The sequence below is a fragment of the Numida meleagris genome, chromosome 8 (assembly GCF_002078875.1).
Source record: "Numida meleagris isolate 19003 breed g44 Domestic line chromosome 8, NumMel1.0, whole genome shotgun sequence".
Lineage (NCBI taxonomy): Eukaryota > Metazoa > Chordata > Aves > Galliformes > Numididae > Numida > Numida meleagris.
In genome coordinates this window covers 18,474,792-18,500,205 of record NC_034416.1, presented here as the reverse complement: position 1 = coordinate 18,500,205, position 25,414 = coordinate 18,474,792, and the positions used below count along the sequence as shown (strand labels likewise).

The window sequence follows — 25,414 nt, the reverse complement described above, 5'->3', positions numbered from 1 at the left end:
TTGTCCTTTCTTTTATCTGAGTTTCTGCTTTCTGCTCCATTAGAATTACTTCGGTCAGATGGTTGGAGTGGAAAGTAATTGATTTGATCTCAGCAGTGTACAAAGAAGCAATCTGAGCCTGGCACAACAAAACAAAAAATCTGACCTGTAAGAGCCATCGATCTCTAGCAGTACGAGCAGAGGGCTGCAAGGCAGGGCTCCCAGGTGCAGGTCTGCAGCTGGTGTAAATTGTCGTGGCTCTTCATCGGTGGTTTGAAGTCTCTGGCAGTTTTGTCAGTGGAGGTGTCAGACCTGGAATGTGGTTCCCAATTTGCTGTACAACCTCAAGAAAACTCCTGGTCCTCTATGGTCCCTGAGCGTGTTGCCACCTCTGCACTGAGGGCCAGCAAGTGCTGTGCCCCCTGCCCCTGGGAGCTCCCTCTGTCCCGACTCGCCTGCTGGGAATCCAGACGAGTGCTTGGCAAATGTCATCAGTTTTTGGAAATGTTTTAATGCATGGTTTCTGTGCATCAGGACACTCCTTCACTTCATGCTATCCCTAGCAATGGACAGAGAAAAAAAGACACTGAGGCTTTCTCTCAATGAATGTAAGTGTCATTCCTAGTGCGTAGATGGCATGCTCTCAAAGCCATGGCAAATCGATAAATAACCTCTCCCCCACCTTTTTTTTTTTTTTTCCCCCACACACAGAGAGATCTCAAGTCTTGTATGAAAGGCTCTGACAGGTTTTGAGCATGTTTCTAGAGGTGGCCCTTATGGTGTAATGGTTTGCTGACCTGATTCTGTGGTTGTTTGCTGAGATGATGTTGTGGTGTTGTCATCATTGCTGAAGGAATTGTGTTGTTAAACTGTGCTTCTCAGTTGTACTGTCATCATCTCATTCTTGTGAAGCTCAGTTTTACTACAGACTGAGGCATCCCTGAGGATGAACTTCTTGAATATATAGTCAAGCTTGCACTGTTTTCACATATATATCTCACTTCAGACGCCTTTAAAATATGGTGATAATCTCAGATTAGCCACATCCTCAGAGAGCACCTGCATGACCAAAGGCAGTGGGAGCCAGGTGAGAAGGAGTGGTCGGTAGGAGCTCGGACACAGGGAACTGCTAGGGAGGAAGAACGGTGTCATCAGGTGGTTTTTCACCGTTACCAACATACACGTCCCCACTCCAGCTCAGTTGCACGTTACTGGGATTTTGCAGGTAACCAGCAGCACAGACACAGATATACAGCCGTTGTTCATTCAGCCCCTGGCCTGTCCCATACTTAAGTGGTTCCAATCCTCCCCTGCAGCACCAGTGAGAAAATTGACTTGGAGAAGCGGTACTTAGCATACAGCACATAGCAATTTTCTCTTCCAGGTAAGTGCTAATCCGTGGAGAATCTACTTAGGAAAAAAAAGAGTGCTGGTTTTACCAAATATCAATCTGAAGTTCCTAACACAGCCAACTGAGCATTGAGAGCAAAGCTAAATGCCTGCTGGGTCTGATCCAGAAAACTTTTATTTCCTTGGAAAAGGCTCCCAAGGAACTGCTAGAGCAATTGTAGTGGAGTTAACCTCCGAAGGCTCAGGAAGAGCCCCTTTTGGGGAACAGCTCTCTGGACTGAGTTGATACCTGTTTGACTTTCAGAAGGATATGAGATCAACTTTGCCTAACAACTCAGCAGTGAAGCTGCCAAAAAAGAGAGCAGCAGCAGCTCGATTGCAAGCATCACACTGCGTAATATGTTTTGGGTAAATAAATATAAAAAAGAATAAGTGGAAATCTTCCTCTAATAGGAAAATACACCCTGTAATTAGAAACAACAGTATTCAACTGTGATATAGTATTTATTTCACTGTGAGCGCAACAGTTGTTTCTTCTTGGGAGCTGTACCCAGAAGCAGAATATCTGGACTGGAAAGGGTACAGCCACTGCCTGAGACAAGTTTCTTAATCTGTGCTTAGCAGCACCATTGATGCTCCTCAGCAGGACCAGGAGATGACAGGCTGGGTAAGCGTGCCGGGCCAGCTGGGTCACATCACAAGTGTGAGCCAGTGCCTGGGGGTGGCTACCTGGGTCGTAAGGAAGCTGCAGCTCAGCAGTACAGAGGGGAGCCTGAGCAGCAGAGCAGAAGTGCAGTACAGCTGCACTAGAAATTAGTCTGCTCAGGCACTGCCGTGGTCCTCCTACCATGCGAGCAGTGGTAATAGACAATCTATCCCAGAAATGAAACGTAATAGTCTGGATGGGTTTTCAGAGCCTCAAGGAGAGGACTGGATTTTTTAAAAGATGTGTTTATATATTGGCTTACAAATTAGAACAATAAACACTCTACACACACTGGTGCTGAGCATTCTTCCAGCTATTTATACGTTCCCAAATTAAACACATGGTTCAGTCCACTCTTGCACTCTGTCACTGGGAGAAAATGGTCAAGTTCAGCAAAGCCAAGTTTGCAGCCAGGTTGATGCGGGCGACTGGCAGCATCCGGCTGTGTAACTTCCTAAGAGGCAGATGAGAGGAGGGAGCAAGGATCTCTGTCTGCCTGCAGTCTGGTAATCCTCACTGATTCCTGCTCACTTCAAAATACTTAGAAACACCACCAGGATGTTACATATTAATTAACTGTATTATAAAGCGATGCAGGTTAATTTTGAGGTCTCATGCTGAAGTAGCTGAAATTTGCTCTGTAGTTTTCCCCATGTCCTCCCATTGCCCTGCCAGGGGCTGGTGCACGAGCCGATCACAGAGCAGAAGTGGTGGCAGCCCTACTGTTCTGAGGGCTGGTGCTGGTGCTGCACTACCCACACCTTACTGCATAAGCAGGGACACAACACGGGGCTGCGCTTTGGATGTTTGTATTACTGACGTCTAGGACATCAGTAGTGTCCTTCATCCCTCTTGGCATGTTAGACTTGCGGCTTCTGATTTCTTGTTTTCAATCCTGAGCTCTCACGAGGAAATCTCTATGGCTTGCTGCATGCATGCAGGCAAGATGCCAGTGTAAGGAACTGTGAAGCGGCTTCGTGCTCCTGGTGCGTTGTGTCCTCCCGGAGGCGCGGTGCCAGCCGCAGAGAGCCTTCACCAGGCTCCAGCAGGAAGCCTGCTGCAGGGCAGGGAGCTGACCACGGGTCTTCCAAGAAGTCCATGACAAATGCCACCACCATTTCAGCATTAGGACAGGTTTTGGACAAAGGGGCAACCTGTCCTGAATTGGTTGCCATTGCTTGCAGGTAACCAGCACCAATGCCGGTGCTTGCTCATTGTTTTGAGGGCTGCTAGGTGGGGTGGGGCACTGCTGGGGGATGTGAGCCAATACTTCGTATGGTAATATTAAGAAAGAGATGAGACGAACCTGCTTTTCATCTAGTCTCATTCTTCCCTGCCAGCCTGCGCTTTCTTTCAGCTCAGGAGACTGAAATCTTCTGTTCTGTTGTAAAAAGAAGTCACTCTGTGAGCAGAGGAGCTAATGAATCCTGCCTTGTAATGTCTCTTTCTCATGTGGATCCTCTGATATTGTACAAAGGGTGAGCTTTATTAGCTTTCCCTGTAATGGGACAGCAGTGGGGCCCCACTCCTGTCCCCCACTGCCTTCTTTAAAAACTCCGAAGAGTTTCCTTATCTTTTGACCTTGATGCTGGACAGCAGGGGTGAGTTGAACACCCTTTTGTATGAGAACACAAACACATTATTTTAGACTCCTACGACTGCAGACTGTTGGTGTTTCATTTCTGTCAGGAACTGGGCTAAAAATAAGACAAATAAATCCCCTGAAATTAAAAAGAAGCATCAGTGTTTAAATGACTTCATCAGATAAACTGCAGAAGCATCTAAAAAATTCAAAATAAGAGTTATACTGGCTAAGCTACAGTCCACCCACTCACAGCAACAGGAGTTGATACTTTATTAGAAGAGTGGGACGTTGTTCTCAAACCTCATTTTCTGTCTGTCAGCATAAACACAGACAGCCCCATCACGTGCTTTCTGGCTTCTATTTTTTAGTCCACGAATCAGCTCTTATTTTTCCTTTTCTCAGAATTGGTGGGGCAGGAAAGGAATGGTTTATCCATGTGACTAACAGAAGGGAGACAAGGGAAGCTGCATGGGTTGAAGTCAGTGCTGGATTCAAGCATCAGATTTTCCCTGTCAGTTTATGTTACAAACACAACCATACTTTACATTCAGCTGCTTGGGTAACACCCGAAAGCTGTCATTGCACTAATGCAATTATGATAGTGCATCAATTGCTGTAAATCACAAAGCTATAGATAGGGTGTAGCTGTCATGTTCTTTGTGGTTAAAAGATGTAGAATCTCTAATCGCTACCAGAAGAGAGGCTGTCATCGATAAAGGGAATCTAGAGCTGACGAGTGTTATTGATTGTGCCGAGGAATTTACAAACTCTGTTTCTCTATTTTTCCACACTTTGAGCAGCCTTTCAAGACCCACCGGCAGCTTCACCTCTCCCTGGGGCTGAGGCAATAAATCCATAGGTTAACATTTGCTTTGCTCAGGTTCTCTCGGGAAAGGGTCTTTGGGAGAAGATACTTTATAATGCAGTTTCTTGTAGAAGAAAGCATGCTGTGTGGTAGCTCAAATTTAGAAATGGTATGCTGTATTTCCTTCTTGGAGGTAGTAGTGGCCATTCCTGGGGGCACTCTCACATCACGCTGGTGATAGGGGTCTCAATCCCCCAGCTGTGATGGAGCCAGAGCATCTCCACTTGCTTTTAAGGATCTTCTGGAACTTGTTTGCAAATGCTGTCACTTCTCTACCTGTACCTTTCTCCAAGAAAAAGTCAGTGCTTATCATCTGCGTTTGTCATCTTAAAAAATAATAATAATAATTGATGGCCAATGTTCATAAATTATTATGTTCAAACTGTGGAACTGTAGGCAAAAATGAATATTAAATGACTGCGTATGATGAAAGTGGAAGATTAGGGCTGGACTGTCAGGCCCATTGGTTATTTTTCCTGCATTTGGTTGTTTGTTTTTCCCTCAAGAATCTCCATGGATCAACATGCAGTGAATATATGTGATTTTTATTAATATGTAGCATATGGCTTGAAAGCTTTTCTACATTCAGAGCTTTCACCTACAATCACATAGTTCCTTGTATTTGTTTGCTTGCGTATAGATGTGTATATGTACTCATTCTCTGTGTGTGCACATGTTTAAACTAATATTCTTTGTATAGAAATACAATACCCTCGTGCTGCAGTCTCTCTGGTTTTCACCACCCTCTTCTTTATGCTTGGGTGGTCATATTTTGAAATTTCCCCAGGACCAGTTCTTCAAGCAGTCACGTTTCTCATCACATCTGAAGGATTTTGTGCCTCGCATGGTAATTAGGTCCTCTTTGTTTCATCTGCTGAGCTGCTCTCTGCTACTTCCCGAGGCACGCTTGCGACTGGAGGCTATTGCTGAAATGTTAGAGCAGTGGAGATTCTCTAGGAGTAAACAGCTTCACGTTGACTTGCTTTTTTTTTTTCTAATGCTGATTTACATCCTGTTTAGACCTTGTGCAATTACATTTATCCTTGTTGCTTACTTAGAGTAATGCCATTTATTAGAATAATTTATCATTGCATCATGTGGCTGATGGGTGTGTATGGAAATCATCTGTGTATTTACAAATACATGTGACATTATGCACAAAAATACACAGATAGCCATCTGTCTACCTAAGACTTGAAAATGCCAATGGCTTCACTCAGAGTGCAACTTGCTGTCAACCTTTATAGACTTTAAGCTACAGCGGCTTAAAGGAACACTTAGGTTGCTGCTTCTCTCTGGCCCGGTGTCGTGCCCAGTGCCGCTTGGAATGGTTTTGAGCCTCCCTTCCAGATGCTGAGTTACAGTGGAGAATCGAGCCCTAAGTTTTTAGCCTTTGTTGTTTGGAAGGAAACTTTCCAAACCAGCACAACCCCTTGATCTCCTGCAGCCAAGCATGTCTGAATCCCTGCAAGTGGGGCAGGGGAGCAGCAGGCACGGCTTCACCCCAATGCACCAAGAACACCCCAAGGTGATGGGCGCTGGGTGTGTGCTGGCCTGGGGGTGCACGTGCATATACGTGGCAGTATCTGTATGGAAGTGCACAGACATCAGAAAGGGAGAATTGTAAACACTGGTGCTGGAAAGTAAATGCTTGTCAGCACGTGGAATGCCTACTGGTGCTTTATCTGTATTTTTTTCCTATTGTAATTAATAATGCTGTGATTACTCAGATTATAATGATTGCAAATCCCTGTAAGTGGTATCCAGATGGAGGTTTACACGGCGTTTTTTCCTTATTGTGTGTTCTGCAAACATATTAAGAAAGTCTCTAAAATAATGTTACAAAACGTCAAGAAAAAACCTATCTCCTGAAGGGCTGATGAGATCATATGCGTATGGCTGTGTGTTATCTTGCCCTGACACACGGAATTAAGTCTTGGACTATCCTCACCTAGGAAGACATCATTCTGCCAGCATTTTCTCTCTCCTGGCCGATTCTGATATGACAGCTTTTTCCTTTCGGCCAATTAAAGCATAGCTGTTCCCTGGACAAGCCAATGGGAACATTGGGCAGTTTGTTCATTTCTGAGGGTCTCTTCATTTCATTTTGTTGAACTTACTGGTCACGCGCTGACAGACATTTGTGTCAGAAAAACCAACCCCTCAGCTCTGCAACAGTGCTGCGATTTTAATGAACCAAGATGTATGTGGAAGGGAAACTGGCTTTTCGATGGCCTGTTGTTAAAGCTGTGGGTGCCTATAATTCAGATGTACAGCTAAGCAACTTCAGACACACCGGTCTTGCAGTAGAAGTTCAAATTTAGCAGCTCTGTCACTTCTGCTAATATATATTTTTTAATTTCATTGGGTTTTTAAACAAATTCTATGTTGCTCCCTTGTAAACCTCCTATCACTGTTTTATTTTGTCTTCTTAAGGAAAGTGTCTTCCAGGTTGAATTCTGGAGGAGGAAGATCCATTTTTGTCGCAGTGAAGTTTTTAAAATCTACACAAAATGGACAGTTTCAATTCTTCAGCTTTCTGAAAAGTTTTTAAGTGCTGTTTTAAGTCCAAATCAAAGCAATTCCCCTTCCTCTCTCAAATTCAAAACTATCATTAGACAGCAAATTACTTATTGTTTAGCTTGACGAGCGGTTGGCTCTCAGTCCTGCATGCAGATCCCCAAGCCACTGTCTCATGGCAAATTTATTGCCCATCTGTTTCCAGTTCTACACGGCGAGTTCAGTCTGGCTCGTGAGCAGCAGTGCACAATTGTGGATTTTCTGATCCATATTTATTTCTCCTAACTTTCAGTCCCTAAGTGAGACACCCCGATTAAGCAGAGTGGTGACCCTGGCCTCTTTGTGTAGTCAGTGCAGAAGTGGGTTCATCCAGAAGGTGACTCTGAGCATGGAAGGTCTCAATTAAATGCCTAAAGAATAACTTCTCTAAGATCAAGCTGCTATAAGCTTTAAGCAGTTCCTCTAAAAGAAGCCTTGTTGGCTTATAGAGATGGGCTGTAATAATGGGCTCATTGCCTTGTTAGATCAGCCAGCAGCTGATGCTGGGAGGTCCTTGGGGCTTAAGTAACAAGACAGCCTTGTATTTCTGGGGACATTGTTGCATTTCAAGGGTGCGATGTGAGGCATGAGACTGCAAAGCCATCCCCAAGCTGCATTTATTCCCCTGAAATGCTCACTGTGTCAGACCTGACTTCAGTTATAAAATAGAAATAATAGAAAAAAAAAAAGGTCAAACCGTTTATTGAGGACTGACATTTACAGCAGTCAGGAATCTCCAGTTGTATACAGCTTTCTCTGTATGTGTCACTCCTATATCACACCTTCCTGCTGAGGATCTCCAGGCCACTGCTTTCCAGCCATAACTGGGAGGATAGATGGCTAGTTAGGAATTGTTTCTTGTATTTATACAGATGCACAAACAAAGAAACCCAGAAGTTAATTAACTTGCCCAAAGTTGCAGTACACCTCTGCAGCAAAGTGAGATGATATATTCCCAAATTCCTTTGTCTCTGTGGTTTTAAAATTCTGTTACTTTGTACTTTATTCGATTTAGTCAGGATGTTTATCATAAAATTTGTAATAAAATTGCTTGAATCTTTGTTTCCTGTGAAAGGCAAATGTGAAAGGTGTTGGGTTCTTGATCCCAGTGTAGGCAGTGGGAGTTGTGCATTGGATCAGCAACAGTGTAAGTGGATCGAGGAGTGCAGCAAGCTGTGGATCAAAGGTAACAGTCCAGACAGGAATCTAAAGGGCGATTGTTTGCCCATCCTGTATCCATACTTGGATGCAATCAAATCTGCCTCAGAAGTCATTATGCTGTGTGTGCAGTGGTGCTAGTGCCAGTCCACAGATCTGGAGATCTTCTTTGGCATTCAGATGTAAGCAGGAAGAAAGGGAAAGAGAAATATGTGCACGTTCAGTTACATGCACGTAAACGTGTGCACATACACACACGTAGAGTGCACACGGGCAGAGGCTGGTAGCGTATCTGAGAGCTGGTAACAGCAATGGGATTAAAGGTGCTGAAGCACTAAGTGCCAGAACAGAATGCTGTTGAATGTCACTGTCAATGTCCCTTAGGTATCGTGCAGTTCTGGTACTTGTTTCAGATGCCCTTCTGTGGGATTTGCATTGCCTCAGAGTCAGTCTGTGTTCTCCTTGCCTGAGCAGACTGACTTTGAGTGCTGAGCCTTGAGATCGCAGCACCTCAAGGAGACCCCACGGGCAGCCAGCTGATGCGGTCTTCTGGGCAAAACCTGCGGCAGGGCACGGCTGCGGGACGGCTCAGGTCCCATTGGCATCGATAGGAATTGCCTATCTGTGTTCCCCCATGTCAGGCTGAATCTTTGTTTCATATTGCTGTTTTCCTCCCATTGCTTATACGCTGCTGCAGCATTATATCTCAGTGCTTTGAATTAAGATGTTAATATCCTGGTGTCAGGGATTTAAGGAACATTGTGCTGATATAGACAGAGTGTAATTTATAGAGCAAGTACAACAGTAGTCCTGCAAATGCTGTTAAAAAAACATAATAATAAACCTTGCTTAAAAGATATTGGATCTCACGCTCCCTCTTCCTCCATTGTGTTCCCGAAATGGAAACTTTTTAGCATCTGGAAAAGACACTCAGAACTGCTAGTCAGCCCCGACTGTATAAATGAAGAAAAAAACATATAGGTTTTAATGAAACATGTCCTCTAAGTTAACTTAAATGCATGTTTAGATAGCTTTTGAGATTAGTCTAAGAATAATAAACTGTTATTTATAGGGAACTTCCTGGCCAAAGACCTCTGAGCAGCTCCAGAATACCAGAACAAAGGATTTATAGCCCACTGAACACTTAAAACGATGATGTTATTTTCAGATTCAAAAGTCCTTTTTCCTTTATGACAACCTGTTTGTGAAGAGGAAAAGCTGCCTACCGGTCCTTTCAGATTCTGCAGTTACCCTTGATAGTTTAATACGTGTGGGTCAGTTGATTTAGCTTGGGTTGGGAGCTTTTACCGATCCGTGTTATGTCTTCTGTACAGATTTGTTTTTTTGCTTATGGCATTGGTCAGAATAAATGGAGGGATGGGAAGTGCCCTGGCTGCTGGAGGGGATCCCTGAGGTGTCCCCTGTCTCCTAATAGATTAGTGTCTTTTCTAGTCCATTTCTGATGGGATCCGGCAGCAGGTCAACATCCTTAGGTAAAGGAAGGCTTCCTGAAGTGAGCAGCAGTCACAGAAAGAAAATTAATGGAAGCTGGCATCTGCTGATCTCTTTGACAATAAGGAATTTCACTGCCAACATTTAGAAACCATTGGAAATGGTCTCCATTGGAAACCAGATTTCGACTTTCTGCCCTGGGCTGCCAAAAGTATTTCAGCATAAAATGCTAAAGTAAGTTGAACTTTGAATTATAATTTCAATGACTGTCTAGTGAAATGGATTAATGCTCTGGCACTGCACCTTTGAGGCTTTGGCTCGAATCTTGTAGGATAAAAATCTGTCTGCTTTGACAGTTGAAAAGGTCAGAAGTGAAATAATGTCAGGTGGTCTTAGCCCAATTCAATGTCTCGATTAAGAAGTGAATGTAAAAGTTGTTGATGCAGGATATCATATCAGATCTTTTACAAAAATATAAATCATTTTTATTTACATTTTATCAGCAAAATTAGATGCAGACTGCTGCATTCTTGAGAGGTGGAGCTTAGTTCAGACTTCCAGAACTCAGGATTCCAAAGTGAAATAAATAGGGTTTACAATATATTGTATCTTAACCTCTTAAGCTTGTATCCATCATGAAATTGATTCCCTGATATTTGACCACATCAAGCTCTCGCTCAAATACTCTTTAAAGTTAAATTGTTAATAGCTGAGAGTATATGGAAGGAACATGGTTTTGTCACTGTTCCGGCAAGGAAAGGGGCTTTTACATTTATTTTTTGAAACTGCTGTTATTCAGTTCCTAAATATATTAGAGGAGATTATAGTTAAAAAAAAAAAAAAAAACAACGACACCACAACAACATATATTTGCATAATGCATTTTGCCTCTTATTTTGATACACATGTATATAATTTTATATGATAATGTGTAAACATAAATTACTTCCCCAGACATCCCTGAGGAAAGGTCATGATGGCAAATATTTCTAGCACTGGGAACAGCAATTTCTGTAGGGAAAAGGAAAGAAAGGAAGAAAGGAAAGGAAAGAAAGGAAAAAAGGAAGAAAAGGAAGGAAGGAAAAAAGGAAGAAAGAAAGGAAGAAAAGGAAGGAAGGAAGAAAGGAAGGAAGAAAGAAAGAAAGAAAGGATTTGTGGTGGTGTGCCTCAGAGGAGGGAATGATAGCTAGCTGAAATGCGGAGCGCCTTCTCTGGCTTTGGTTTGTCCCTGTTCCATCTCTCACAAGCTTTCCTCACGTGTCAGGAGGTCTTGGCACCACTCATTGCAATTAGGTTGCAGACTTTGTTTGCTAATTTTGATAAGAAACGCACATATGAGATAGTACAAATTGGAAATCAGCTGTCCTGGTATGCTACATACATATTAGCTGGTAATCTATATGTGAGCACTTCTGTCCTTTTCAGTGCTGGTAGGCATCTCTGTTTTATGTAATTCACTGTTCCTTCTGCACATACGCATATGTGGTGCGTTGTATGGGTTTTTTCAAGTTGTGTTTCCATCTTAAGGCACAGAAACCCCATCCTCCATGTGATCGTGATACAATGTGAGAGCTGATGCAACTGCACATGTGTTGTAAAGATTAACTGGCATTCAGTTAGGCCCCATAAAGCATGGCACACCAAGCATTATCCTCTATTTTACCTTCAGTTTACAATGCAGTTCAGTTCATGTACTGGACATGGACCAAAAACAGTGTATTTCTGAAGTACAGAACACATACTTTTTAGTAAGGTGATCATCTCAGTAACAAAACCTAGAGGAGTGTCAGAGATTCAGATACGCCATAATTGTGGGCTGCAGGAGCATGGTCTTGCTTTTCACTGCTAACTGAGATCTATGAAATGGGGCCCAGGGGAACACTGAAACCACAGAATTATCTTTTATTTGCTCTATAGATTTTTTCTGATGAAAAGAAAAAAAACCAAAACAGGTAGCACATCACCATGCTCACACTTAAGAGAACTGGAGCTTTGCTGCAGCGTGAAAGAAGGAACTAGAGAAGGCGATGGTGGTGGTTGTGCTGCGCTTTGTTTGCTGATGGCTGGTGGGTGCCAGGATGGTGAGGAAGGCAGGGAGGCCCAGAGCTGCGAGCAAGAACTGTTATTTATAACAGAACAAAGTGGTAATTTTGCAACTATCACAGCTCAAATGTGGGACCATTTCCCTAGTAATAAAACTATTACTCTGTAACTGTTTACTTATCAGGAGGCCATTATGTGATTGATGACCTGAAAATGGAGGTTATCTTTCAATTCATTTGAGATGCAAACTGACGAGAAAATCTATAGTTATTGCAGCATATTTTTAAGCAAAATCAGGCACCTACATTGACCTCCTATTTACATTTCTTTGAGAAGAAAAATCACATAAAAGCTATCAAGAAACACATTTCACAGCAGGCAAATTAATTGGTTTTACTGTATTTGAATGGAGGGTTTGTCAAATAAAACATGCCATGACAGTTAATAGTGTCATTTAGAGGCAGAAAATTATTGGCTTATTTGTTATTGGATAAAAGGAAGGCAAACACTTTGTATTAAGAAGTTTTAATGTGTTTAAAATCCTCATTAGGGATTTATGGACATTCTTGCTTAGCATAGCGCCTCATTAATTTGAGGCTAAACAGTTACTTCTGTGTTTCAATTCCAATTTTTTCCCCCTTTTCTTTAATTAGATCTCGCATTAGAGTTTGGTCTCTACACCACTGGAGATGTAGAATTAATTAATGTGATTTATAAATCTAATGGAAGTGAGTTATTCTTAGATATCTTTTCATTTCAGCGAGCAGTTTAGCTGCACATAACATAAGTGCACACAGATCTAAGAGATTTGGGGAGCTCAGGAAAAGTGTGCAACTTCTGTATTGAATACATTTAGTAGCATCCCTTGGCATTAATAGATCAAAGTATTTTAATTAGAAATGTAACTAAAAGGGAGGTCATAAAGATCCCATTCAAAATCAGATTTTCTTTGTTCTAAGTTCTGTACTGTCCAAGAAGCATTGTTTTACCTCCCCTTTTATGTGATAACCAGGACATTCGGTGGCAATTGGGATAATAATGAGCGTAAGATCTGGCTCTTAATGTAGTCTGAGTTTGGATCAGCTCCCAGTAAAGTCTTACTCACTAATTGTGCTATTTTGTTGGTATTAATAATAGGAAAATGGCTTTTACTTCATATAGGAACTTTGTTTATTTGATTGAATTTTATGTAGGAAATCTATTTGTGTGGAATAGATATGTTAGAAGGTAAACTGTGATTTCAACTTGAGGATGTTTCAAAATGCATTTGTTTTGTTTCTCCCTGGGCAAGACTGTGTCCTTGCCCTTTCAGTTCTGGCCTTCTGTTCGGGAAAGCTGGGCTGAGGATGCCGTTTGCAAGCTGTGCCGGTGGTGGAGGGACATATGAAAACTAGCAATTTGCAAACAAGCTTTGAGCAATTAATTTGGGTCCCAGCATTGGCCTTGCAGCCTTGCAAACTGCTGTACAAATGAAACCCAGGAGTACATTTTTCCAAGAGGATGTCCATGCCTGCTTAAAATAATGAAGTGGAGCAGCTAAGCAGCATGGCCGCTCACTGTGTTCTTGCAGCCATGGTAAAAACATTGCCATAAGTAAACAGATGCTTAGAAAGGTTCCTCTTTTAAAGCACAAAAGGGATGCTATAGTCTGGATTCATGAGGTCAAATAATGCTTCAGGCTACACTGATGCAACTGCACTGACATCAGTGGAGTTTCATTGTCACAAATGCCACAGCCTGACCTGTCAGCTTTGCTGCTATTTTAGCAGAAAGTTACACAACTGCTGCCTGATTTTGCATGCTTTCTTGCTGGCTTGGACTGGGAATAGACACTAAATGACACTAATGTAAAATAGATTTAAAGGAGATCCAGTTCCAAGTTGTATTAAATTTAGATGGTTATGTCTGTAGAGTAGAGGGATTTTGAATGATTTCCAAGAGGTTACTCCAAGGGTTACACTGAGAATGAATGCAGCTTCTCATTTATGTTACTATAACTGAGAGCAAATAGATTCAGAAGCCAAACTCACTTCACACTCCGTTTGTACTTGTGCTGCCTCATGGTCTTCAGAGGAGTAAGATTTCATTCACACTGGCACAAGTAAGACAAGAAGTAGGCACTTGATCTTTATTTCTGCCGCACCACATATCTCACCGCACCAGAGGGTTACGCAGTCTGCTGGTCGCGCTTTGATGTTTCAAGTGGACAAGAGCACAGTGGCATTTTAGGTCAATGTGCTTTTTATCATCAGTGTAATGGAGACATACAAAGTAGCTGCTCCCAGAATAAGGCACGTGAGAGAACGTGCTTACGTTACATAAGTAAATGAGTAATTGCAGTTGTTGGATGGTGGAAGAGGATGGGGGGAAGAGAAACAGAGAGAACGGAAGGGAGAAAAAAGAAAATATTCAGTTCCAAACTTGATTGCTCTCTATCAATATTAAATGTGATGTAACAGCCTCTGTGCAACCAACATCAATGTTTTGGTCACAAATAAGTGGGAAATACCACTCTTGTTGGGACGTGGCTGAAAACTGACATGAACAGTTACTTGGTATTATCTCCATGGCAAGCTTCTACAATACTATGTTCAGATTATTACATAAGTAAAATGTGCAGCCTTACCTACATTAAGAAAACTCCCAGACACTCTGAAGTGAGAGATCACTTTATCAGGCTTCTCTCTCTAATAGTGTTTGGCATCTTGCTACATGAAAATAATGGAGAACCACTGAGTTTAAATTGAACATCAGCATGTTGTGCTTTCATGGAAACTATTTTATGCTGATCAACGTTGAAATAGTGTTTTTAAAAGAAAACATCAAAGAAATGAAAAAAAAAAGAAAAAAAAATGGGCTGAATATCACACGCAATGAGGAGAACAAGACAAATAAAATTGTCACATCCAGGTCAGCCTGGTCTAAAGGTTACCATAGCAGAACTAAATGCCAGAGAAAAAAACATTGTCCTTGCAGTTGCTCTGACTGGAAGGTTGTTGTAAGCTGAGTTCATTGTAGGGAAACCAAAATATAATGCCTTCCAGATTGTGAGTTAGCACCTAAGTGCCTCCGTTTGGTGTAACAGCACCATTTTGACAGGGATGACTGGAGAAGAGTATGTTGAAGCCATTAGCTTTCATATATAAAACTAAAGCTACCTGTTGTGGGTAGTTTAGGCTTCTCAACTTGAGACTTTTAGGGAAGTTCACTGAAGTCAGTGGGAGTCTGACACAGGCACATTTTGGACCGCAGTAGTAAGTTGTTTTTCCTAGCGTATGTGCTTTACTTGAGGGAACAGGCATATACTTCTTCATCCAACACTTGAAAAGCAGCACTGACTGCAGGCCAGGCTGTCTTGGCTTAATAAGTGAGTTAGCCTGGTCTGCTCCTTAAAACTTTTTCTTGTTACCGGATTCTCCAGTAAATGCACGTTTGATACAACCCCTTCATAGTGCAGTGTTTGCATTAAGGGGGAACAGAAGAGAAGCTCTCTGTATTTTGTTTTAGGCAATAGTTTGTCCCTTATTTTTTCTTATATATGCAAAGAATATGTTTTCGCAGACCTTCTAGTAAGCCCTAGGAGATATTTTGAGAGTTGAAATAATGAGAAATGTAGTCTTCTCATGGTGTTTTGGTTCCAAGATGGCGGAGGTACTAAAAGAAAACAGTGAATATACATTATTTGGGACCCACAAATGGCTCCCTTGAGAAGGAATAACCCTGTGAAAAATACATATATGTATTTGAATACCGAGGAAGCAATTATTTTTCTTAATACCACCATGTTTGACTTCATTTGGTTTCCTGAATCTGATAGGTCTTAGACCCATCAGGATATTATGACTGGCAATGCTGAATCACAGGAGAGACTCACCAAATCCAGTAACCTATCCATGGACCAAACATACAGTACTAATATACGTTGGTGATAACCTCATTAATATCAAATACATTTGAAAAAAATATCACGTACACTGTGATACTCATTCCTTGCTCTTTTGGTGCTCCCCCTCTTACCTATTTGCATTAAAGTTAGTAAAGAAGATCCTTCCAGCTAGTGAGATTAGCTTAATGTCTATTTCAGATGTCTTTAACATGAATGACCCTTCTGGGAAAAATATTAGTAAAACAGGAAACAGACAAAAACGTGAAATGTAAAGCAACCCAAAGAAATTAGAACAGTGGTCTCTGTGCAGTGGTGTGAAGTTAAATTCAAGTAAATGCAAAACAGTCTTCCTCAGAAAGAGTAATGTATAGCCAGATTACAGCTGAGGGACAGGCAGCTGTCTGAACAGGCGCAAGTCCAGAAGAGATGTAGGGAATGTCTGAAGTGCGGAAATGGACCCTGAACATACAAGGAGATACTGATGGAAGAAAGGCTGATGTTGGAAAGGAGTGGCTGTATACTACTCTCAAGTGCAGTCAGAGTATTGCATCTTTGTAGACTTCTGGTGAGAAAATAGCAAGAACAGAATCATAATTTCATTTGTGCTGAAAGGACCTTTGAAGGCCATCTAGTCCAACTTCCAGCTCAGAGCAGGTCTGGTTATTGCAGCTTGTTCAGAGGCTTTTTCAGTTGAATCATGAGCATCTCTAAGGATGGAAGTTCTCCCACGTCTTTGATGCCTGCTCTGGTATCTGACCACCCCCATGTTGGAAACTGTTTAACTAATAATGAGCTGGAATTTCCCATGTTCTGACATGTCTCTACTGCTTCTCATCCAGCTCATGGAGCTCTGGGAACAGCCTGGCTCTTTCCCATGAGGTAGATGCAGGTAGCAGTAAGATCTCCCCTTTGTCTTGTCTTCTTCCAACTGCCTCAGCCTCTCCTCATGTGCCGCATGCTCCAGCCCCAGCCCTGTAGGAGGCCTTCAGCTGGACCTTGCTTCCATATACCAATGTGTTTTTCATACTGGGAAGCCAGAAGTCAAACACTGTACTCTGGCTGGAGTACTGAACAGAAAGTCCATGCTAGCTACATTCCTACTGTTACAGGCCAGTGTGTCTTTGGTTGTCTTTGTGCCAGGCACACCGCTGAGTCCTGTTCAAGCAGTTGTCCACCAAGACCCCCCAGGTCCTTGCTTGCAAACTATCAGTCTATGTCGTTGTCCCTCAGACTGTGCTGCTGTGTTGGGTTATTCCACCCCAAGTGCAGGAATTTGCCAGTGCCAGAAATTCTTGAACAAAATCCAAATGCAAATTCAAATTCAGTTTGGAATCCACAAATGCTACCGTAACAGGAAAATGCAGCCTCAACACTGTGTTTCCTACGTGGTTTAATCCCAACTGGTCTTTTTCATGTTAACCAAGCCTGACTACACTAAACAGTCACGTATTTTAGTCCATCCTACTGGCAGGCAAGGAGAGTTCTGGCCACTGTGTGCTAAACTTGTCTTGTGGAACTCACTGCAGCTGGATGCTGTGTGTTAAACGCAACCAGAAGGACTGGAGAGAGACTCAAGCACACTAATTCTCTTACAGGCTGTTCAGCATGCTGACCCATGCACAGCTGTGACTAGCTAAGACTGTCTGTAAACTGCAGCTTGCTTGAATCTGGAAGGATTTAATGATCAGAGTGACTTAGGGGACTGTAATACTCTGTCTGTTCTTACGGCCCATGGACTGGGTGGGTCTCTGGTGAGATCTAGCATCACCAGTCGTAATATTCTGATGGGTCTAAGACCTAGTTCAGAGAAGATTTTTCCACCGTATCTGGAAACCCCACTGTTCTGAGCGCTGCCTGATCCATTTCCCACATGCATTAATCAAAAAAAAAGAAGTGCTCTCTGTTCTTAAGAAGCCTGCCAGGAGCTGAAGGCATTTGTAGGATGAGGCTTCTGCTGACAGACTTGGTTTTGCTGCTTCTGGTTTTCTAAGTGTTTCCCTCTTATCTCTGTGTAGTGCACAGTGGAAATGATCAATCAAGGCTCATGCACAGGATCCTTTCTTGCTAGCAAGTGAAAAATCAATTTGTGTTTGAAGGAGTAAACCATCGTATGAGCTTCATTTCCCCAGAGTCAAAATGGCTCTCTTGATAAAGGAGATGACAATGAAAGTGGAGCTCTTGATGTATAAACACATAGGTGTTCCTATGCAAGAGATGAGAGTGGATTCCTACAATTGTTTATCTTTCCAGTTAAACAAAGATAGGAGGAACTGACTGCTGAATGCCAATTGTGCACCAGTAGAGCCAGAGGGATTGTTCACAAACAGTTTATTCAGATGAAAATATAGGCAGTCAGTTTTGGCAAAGCCATTATTCATTGTGTATTTCTGCTTCCCAACACTTCATTTGAATTTTCAGGAGCTTTTTTGATAAGTCTTTTGGAAGATTTTGTTGCTAACCTTTGTAAGGCCTGCCTGCTGTCTAGTATAAAATACAGGGAAAAGAGACTGAATGTGATTTTTCTGTGGCCACAAAAACAGAATCTGATCTAATGCAGGTTATAAATTGTCCAGGAGCTAAGAGTGGTCAAGGAACTGTTGAAGGAATAAATGGAAGGTTAGATCAACATGACTCATCAGATAGTGTAACCACTAACCCCATGCCATTTGATCTGCATGACATTGGGCTACTATTCCCTAACTCTAATATTTCTGCCCTCCTTCCCCCTCTTTAAAGTTTAGCACTGAGCCATCCAAACCATACATTAAACCTTTGGTTCCACATCATTTAAGTTCTGTTCTTTCTCTTATGAGACTGAAATGTGAAGAGCCTTATAATACAAGCTGGGAGATTTTGACCATCTGACCTTTAGTTTTTTTTCTTTCTTTCTTTTTTTTCCTTAAGCCTGGAAGCAATATCTAAAAGTAAACATGAAGCATTTTGATGCAAAAGAGGTTTGCCAGATTAAAATGAAATTGAAAGATAAGTTCAGTGTAGCATGTAGCTGTTGTGAAATCTTTTTGTTTTGATTGAAGTTATATTACCTCGGGACTTAGATCTTCAGCTTATGTAATATTTACTGTTCTTCAGTCCGGAGCTCATGCTGGCTGAGGGCAGCTCATGATGTGAGATGTAACTGCTCAGTCGTACTGAGGCAGAATTCCTGAAATCTGTCTTTTTGGCTGGTTTAGACCGTGCTGCTCACAAAGGGAGAGAAGCACCAAAAGCATGCACAAGTGAAAGCTGTGGTCCTCAGATTTAAAGTCTGGTTATGAGTGAAAGCTGAAAAAGACAAGGAGTGGCAAATCACCTAATGCTTCCTAAACTACTTAATTTTTATTACATTGGGAAAGTAACAGTATGGGATGTCCAACACTGATTAAACACCTGGAGGAATGTGGCCCTTTATTAATGGCAAATGGAATAAAAAAACTTTGTAGTACTAGTACTCAGTGAGGTGATGAATATGCGTATACTTGCTGTGTTTCACTCTACCCTGATCCACCTGTGCTTGGATTGCATGATGGGCCGCGAGGGCCTGCTTGCACTTTTATGCTGAATGCAAATATTTGTAAATGCTTTGGAAGGCTGGAAGGTTGCTCTTTTTTTTTTTTTCCAGAGTAGTCTAAGTCTCCAATAGATCTGTGCCTTTCAAGTTCCCTAGAATGTGCAACTGTAGCATGAATTTAGAAAAATGGTCTCATTTCTTGAGAAATCCATTAATAGTAATGTACCGAAAGACTCTTACATTGATCTTCTCTCTGATAGTCATGTTGTAATAATTATTCTTTTAATGTTTGCATCAATCTAAATGTTTTCCTCTTTGTGCTAGCTCTTTCTTGGATCTCTCTATGTGACAATCACAGCACTTTGACATCTTGCATTACTTTAATACCAGTGATTCAAAACAAAGCAGTGCCAAAGGGAACAAAAGTTCTGTCAAGCCATTAAAATCTTCTCTGCCATTAACACAATTTAATTGATGCATGAACATTTAAACTTATTAGTAAGTGCTGCCAGCAGAAGCTAGTTGTGATCGTATAATATATAGTGGGCTTTATTGCAGTAGAATAGTATGTTTGTTATTATTATCATCATTTGTTCTGAAGTAACATAAACAGGGCTGTGAGTTGAGAGAGCACTGTGAAGGAACTAAGTGCATGGTCTGCCTTGTGTTAATAGCCCAGGGCACAATTATGACATTTCTAAACAGAGGAATACACATGGTGTCTGAGCTAACCATTGAAAATGCCATGTGTAATGGCAGGGAGGAGCATTAAATAAAGGGATGGCTTCTGTACCTCTGTTGCTTTTCCCAGTCTGACCAACTCAGACAGAATCTGAGCTGCTCTTGTTGCTGCTGTGAGGGATTTTTTGGTCGATGTGTAGCCTGCAAGCTTATTAGGGGAACACTTTCTTTGTTTTCACGTATTCCAACATACCTCTTCTTCAATGAAAAAAAAACAGGAGTGCATTAGACATTTGTACTCCTACTACCCTACTGCACATTGCAGTAATACTTTTTTTGATTATCTGAGGCAGATTGTGTTCGAAGTTAACTATAGTGCTCTCTGAATTGGAAGCTAGGTATGAAGTATGGAAAACACAGATTAGCAAAGAGTTAAAAAGCACTGAGAGGAAAAAAAAAGTGGTTTAAGCAAAATTTAATTGAGGGGACTGAGGGAAGGTCAATTAAGTACTGGACTATCAACTACTACAGTATGAAGGTGGAATCCATGCAACAGATGCTGACAATCCACCAGAATCTTTCAGCCTAGGTTTGTTGAGCTGAATTGGAGTAGAGTAGAAACTGGGAACAAAAGATGAAGCCCTTTTTTTCATTGGTTGAGTGTTTTTAAATGGTATTATGAAAAATTATAATCTGCAGTTGCTGTTGTAGATAAAATCACTGACTACTTCAGTGTGGTCGTTTTCTCTTCAATACATCTTTACCAAGATACTGCTGAACTGCTGGGAATTCAGATAGCAGTGGTGAAGTAAGCCAAAAGAATGGAACATCTTGCTTATCGGGAAAGAAAGTAAAAGTTCAACATATGGCATTTGAGGGAAGTCGAGTATAATTCTATGTATCTGTGCCTGGTGTAAGTGAGAAGAGAAGTAGGTAGTGGGAAGAGCTTTACATACAGGCTGAGGTGACACCAAAAGCAGAATTTTAACTAATTATCACAAAAAAGGGATAAATTGTTTTAAACACTATTCCATATTTGATTAAGTGAAGGAATTGGAGACCTGCTTCCCTGCAGTTTTTGACCTGGACTAATCACAGTACTAGAATATAAAGTGTGCTACATTAACAGGAAATGAACATGGTGACCTATTTGGTCTTCCTGGTCTTTTACTTTTGTCACTGTATGGGTTTATTCTTGAAGCTTTTTGCTGGTTGAATTCTAGGAGGAAAGCCATGGTCACGCTTTCAGTCAAGCTCTGTAGAAGATTTGGATGGCACAGATGAATCTTATAGTCATGAGTATCCCTTACCAAACTAGTCATCAAGAGGCAGAAAAGTCTCATTGAATTTTTATGGCATGAAGTATCCTACTTAACCTGTTTTTGGTACCTCCCTGAGTATTGTTTCTCCTTCTGCTGTTCTACTGCCATGATAAGTATCCATTGTAAGTGCCTGCAAGTACTGTAAAATGGTTTTACACATAGGTCATGTCTGTCTGCTGTTTAGGTTGTTCACAGTATTTAGGGCTTCTGTGCCATTTAATAATGCTGGAGTGAGGGACTGTGGAAAATACTGCAACAATCATTTGAACAAGTATATTCAGCTGTAAGGCATTAAGGGCACCATTGTGTATGTGCATGGGTATGGGTTTTTTTGCGTTGGTATAATGTATCTTCCCCAGGGGAGAAGGGATATCTGTCAAGCCTCTTGAGGTGGATGCCTGTGTGCTGTTCTGTCTTGACATGATACTTTACCTGGAACAGGCTAGTGATGTGAGAAACAAGAAAATTAGCCCCAACCCTTATAGACCAGCTAGTATTTTAGTAGTACTTTACTGCAGTATATGTGTAAGTTTTAATAGCTATCTTGATTGTTAGTGTATGAAACTGTAGAATGAGATAGTTGATGATAACAGCTTTGTCCTAAGTGGTGTCACCTCTGTCCTTTGGTGCAGCATGCTGCAAGTTAAACCAAACCTTGTGTTCTCTGTGAAGGCTACTGCTAGGAGTAACAGTGGGACCTTCTTCAATTACAGACGTTTCAGGCAATTCTACTGCCAGTTCTCAACTGTGAGGAAATCAGAGTACTTTATTGCTCCAACAGTGTCATTCCTATCACAAAGCACTGCAAACAAAAAATAAACAAACAAATGAAAAAACCCCAACAAATTGTGACGAGTCCTACTGATGACTTTTGTTGATCTGAACTGGAAAACTTGGTAGGCAGCAAGCACGGATGCAGCAGTCTTCAAACAGAGGCAGTTGCTTGTTAGCCATTCACCTGTATAGTTAGTCACTGAACTTTGCATCTAGTGCCTGACTGAACATTTCTTTTTTTCTTCAAACCTAGGTTACCCTTCCCAATGACTCCAGCTGTGTGGAAGAAATACTGCGTGTGAGTAATATACTTTGCTTTTGTTGTATTTTTTTTCTTCTGATTGTAGTGCTCTTACTTCATCTTTCATGGAGAAGGGCTGTCTTTAGCATCATAGTTAAATAATAAGTTATTAATAAGTTAAATATAAGTATTGAGGAGATACAGCCTGCTGGGCTCAGGATGCTCCTTACTGGCTAAGTTCAGTTCTAATATTCCTTCTCCCAGTACATCTGCAACTTGTCTTGGTCAGGAATTACATCCTTTCCTGTTAATTTGTTTTTAAGTTCTCAGGCCAAGTCTCTCCAGAATCCATTTCTCTCCCACCCTAGGGCAGAGTTCCCTTAATTCTCCTACAGTGGCCCACAGTCTTACTTCTTTCCCCACACTATAGTTTCCCAGCACTCACGCTTTTGTTGAAGACGTACAGATATTTTTTTGTGTTAGGAGTTCTGGTTAGTGCTTAAGTATAGGAAATGAAAACAGCTACTCCAAACTGAGCAACTAATTGTGCTAAGATCATGTAACAAGAAAAAGAGAGCATGGGAAATGTGTTGCATATGCATAAATCTGCCTTACTGACTGTAAGGTGGACTTTTCCTCAGTCACTCCAAAGTTGGGGTCCCCTGTTGACAGTGAGTTTTGTCTGGGACTCGTAGGTTTGCAACTCACCAACTTCTGCCTGGGATTTTGGGTTTTGTCCTCACAGTTTAAGTGTCTGATCTGTCAGAGCTGCCTCTGTGGGATTCCTGGCCCACCTGCTAGTTTCAGTGTAGAGAGGATAAAACTTCAGTGGAAATTTGTGCTGGCCATGTCTTCTTCAATTGGAGCAACTGGTGTAAACTCATCCAGACTCAAAGTCAGGAGCAACAGTGGTGTCAAACTTGCTTACAAGGACACAGACATGTTCTTGTTCATAAAATAAAGGGGGCTTTGCAGTATTCAGTGAAACTGTTTGAGTGGAAAGCTGTTCCTGCTTTTAAAACACGTTATCTTGGGATGATGCTGATGTCCTTACAGGTTGTCAGTGTTTCTGCACAAGTTGAACCAGCAGGCAAACGTGCATGCGCAGACTTACAGTCACAAAGGAGTACGTGTCAGTATGTGCACCTAGCAGTGATGAACACAAGAAAATAAATACAATTTATTTTCGATGTTCAAAGTGAGCAGCAGTTTATTACTTATGCGACATAAGGAAGCAAAACAAAAAAAAAAATGTTGAAATGCAGTGTTCCAATTACTTGGTACATTTAAACTATTTCTTCTCCTGTTTATATTATTCGTTTAGGTACATTCCTGTAGTTAGAATAATTCACTTGTTAGGTAGGGAAAGCAGTTGTTTTCAGTCAACACCATCAAGAAGAAACGTGATGTAGCAAAAGCCAGGGATTAGTCATTCAGGTGACACTTTTTATGGGGGAACAGTGCATATAAGTGATAGGGAGCAGAAATGTTTGTCTTTTTTTCTAATCAAGTGGAGATGATCCTGTTTCCTACCCCATACTGTCATTTGAGTCAACAAACTGCACCGGAATTTCACAGGCTCCATTCTGAAAACCTCTGGGATTAGCACAAGTTCTCCTGTCTCCTTCAGTGGGCGTGGATCAACTGCGGAGTCTCTGAGTGTGTGAAAGCCAGAGATCACACATCCACTCCTGAGGCTGCCCATCAAAGGTTGAGCAAGCCCCCAAACCCAACTGATTGCCTTCAATGGCAGTGTTTTAGGCTGTCAACTTTGTATGGTCCTGAAGCACATGTGGAACAGAAGTACCCGAGTTTTGTCAATGGCTTTGTTCTTGTCAAATTCATAATGCAGAATAAGCTGGTGGAAAAGGTGTTTTGGCTGCATACAGGGTACTATATTCTACTTGATAGGCAACAGCAAAAAAAGAAGAGAAAGTGATGCCCAGCAGTGGTCAAAATCTAGTTTTTGGGCTCCCTGTGGGCGACCTGTGTCAGGAGATTCAGACAGAAAGGACAGCCCTTGGTTGCAGCAGCAATTTGTGCTTTGAGAACCTGGATTAAGTTCCCAGCTCTGACAGATATTTTCTGGCTTACTGGGGCCATTTACTCAGGCTCTGTAGAGCCTTTGGGAACATGGGTCTAAGCTCTCTGGTGACAACTTCCCCAGCTAAAAAAAATGGGTATTAACATTTCCGTCTCTGTCAGGGGTGGTGCAGAAATAACACAAGAAGGGTTACAGAGCACTGATGTCCCAAAGGTAGATAGGTGGGAGTGTAACAGTGTGCATTCTGGCCAATGGAAACAGAAACAGAGTTCAGCCCAAAATATCTGGCTGTAATACACACTCATGTGTGCAGCTTTTAATCCAAAGTGACACCACTGCACTCTGTGTCACTCCTGCAGCTGCTTAGCAAACGCTTGGCAAGGACTGGCAATTTTTGCTCCTGGCCACATCCTCTGCAGAGCTGTGCACCCTCAAAGTGCCCCCTCGCCTGCCTGTTCCCATGCTGCCCTGCCAGCTGCTTTGAGGGCATCTCCTGCTTGAAGTTTGGTTTTTTTTTACTTTTAAGTCAGAAAATTAAGTGCCTTATTCAGTGTTACCCTTCAGAAAGGCATAGCAGCTCTTTCAGGGATTTTTTTGTGAGGATTTGCAAGGAAGAGGGACTTAAGCTAAGAATTGTGACCTCAGATCTTACCGAGCTCTTTTTTTCAAACTGAATTCAATTAATGTTTTTTGTAATCGTAGAGGTTTGCAATTTCTTTTCTCTTTTTTCCTTTTTTAAACTAAAAATCAAACAAACAAAAAGTGTTGAATTGAGTTTATGGGCCAAACTTTCCAGCTGAGTGAGAGGAAAGGTCTTGAGTCCACTCACAAAATTTCAGTCCACCAGCTTTCCTGAAACACTTAAGCCACTTGGGTCATCTCGTGTAAACGCTCCAAGGGCTGTTCATGATAATACAACCAAAGGTTAATGGCAGCCCAGTCTCCTGTTCCTTTTGTTTTTCTGACCAGGACGTCTGAGAAAGTTGTTAAAAATTAAAATAAAATAATAAAATAAAATCCCTGTTGCACACCTAAGGCCAAGCTATAAATGTAGTGCCGGAGAACTGCATTTAGCACAAGTTGTTAACACCAAATTGAAACATAAAAGTGAATGGTTGTTGGTATACTTTTTTCTGTTCCAAAATGCAACTGTTTTTTTCAGCCAATGTGTTGGCTTTGAGCGTGTGGATAATGTGGAAAATAGGCAATCAACAGTATGTGCATGTAATTCTCAACTTATTAATATGGATTTAAATTAAGT

General features: G+C 41.6%; 1 protein-coding gene across 1 annotated transcript in view; it reads left to right on the top strand.

The window, feature by feature from the left end:
* The window catches only part of AFF2 (AF4/FMR2 family member 2), a 250,541-nt gene that overhangs the window by 70,080 nt on the left and 155,047 nt on the right, over window positions 1–25,414 (top strand). Inside the window, exon 3 of the mRNA XM_021405874.1 lies at window positions 22,122–22,166. Coding sequence (XP_021261549.1) covers window positions 22,122–22,166 — 45 coding nt within the window. The remainder of the gene's footprint in view (window positions 1–22,121; window positions 22,167–25,414) is intronic.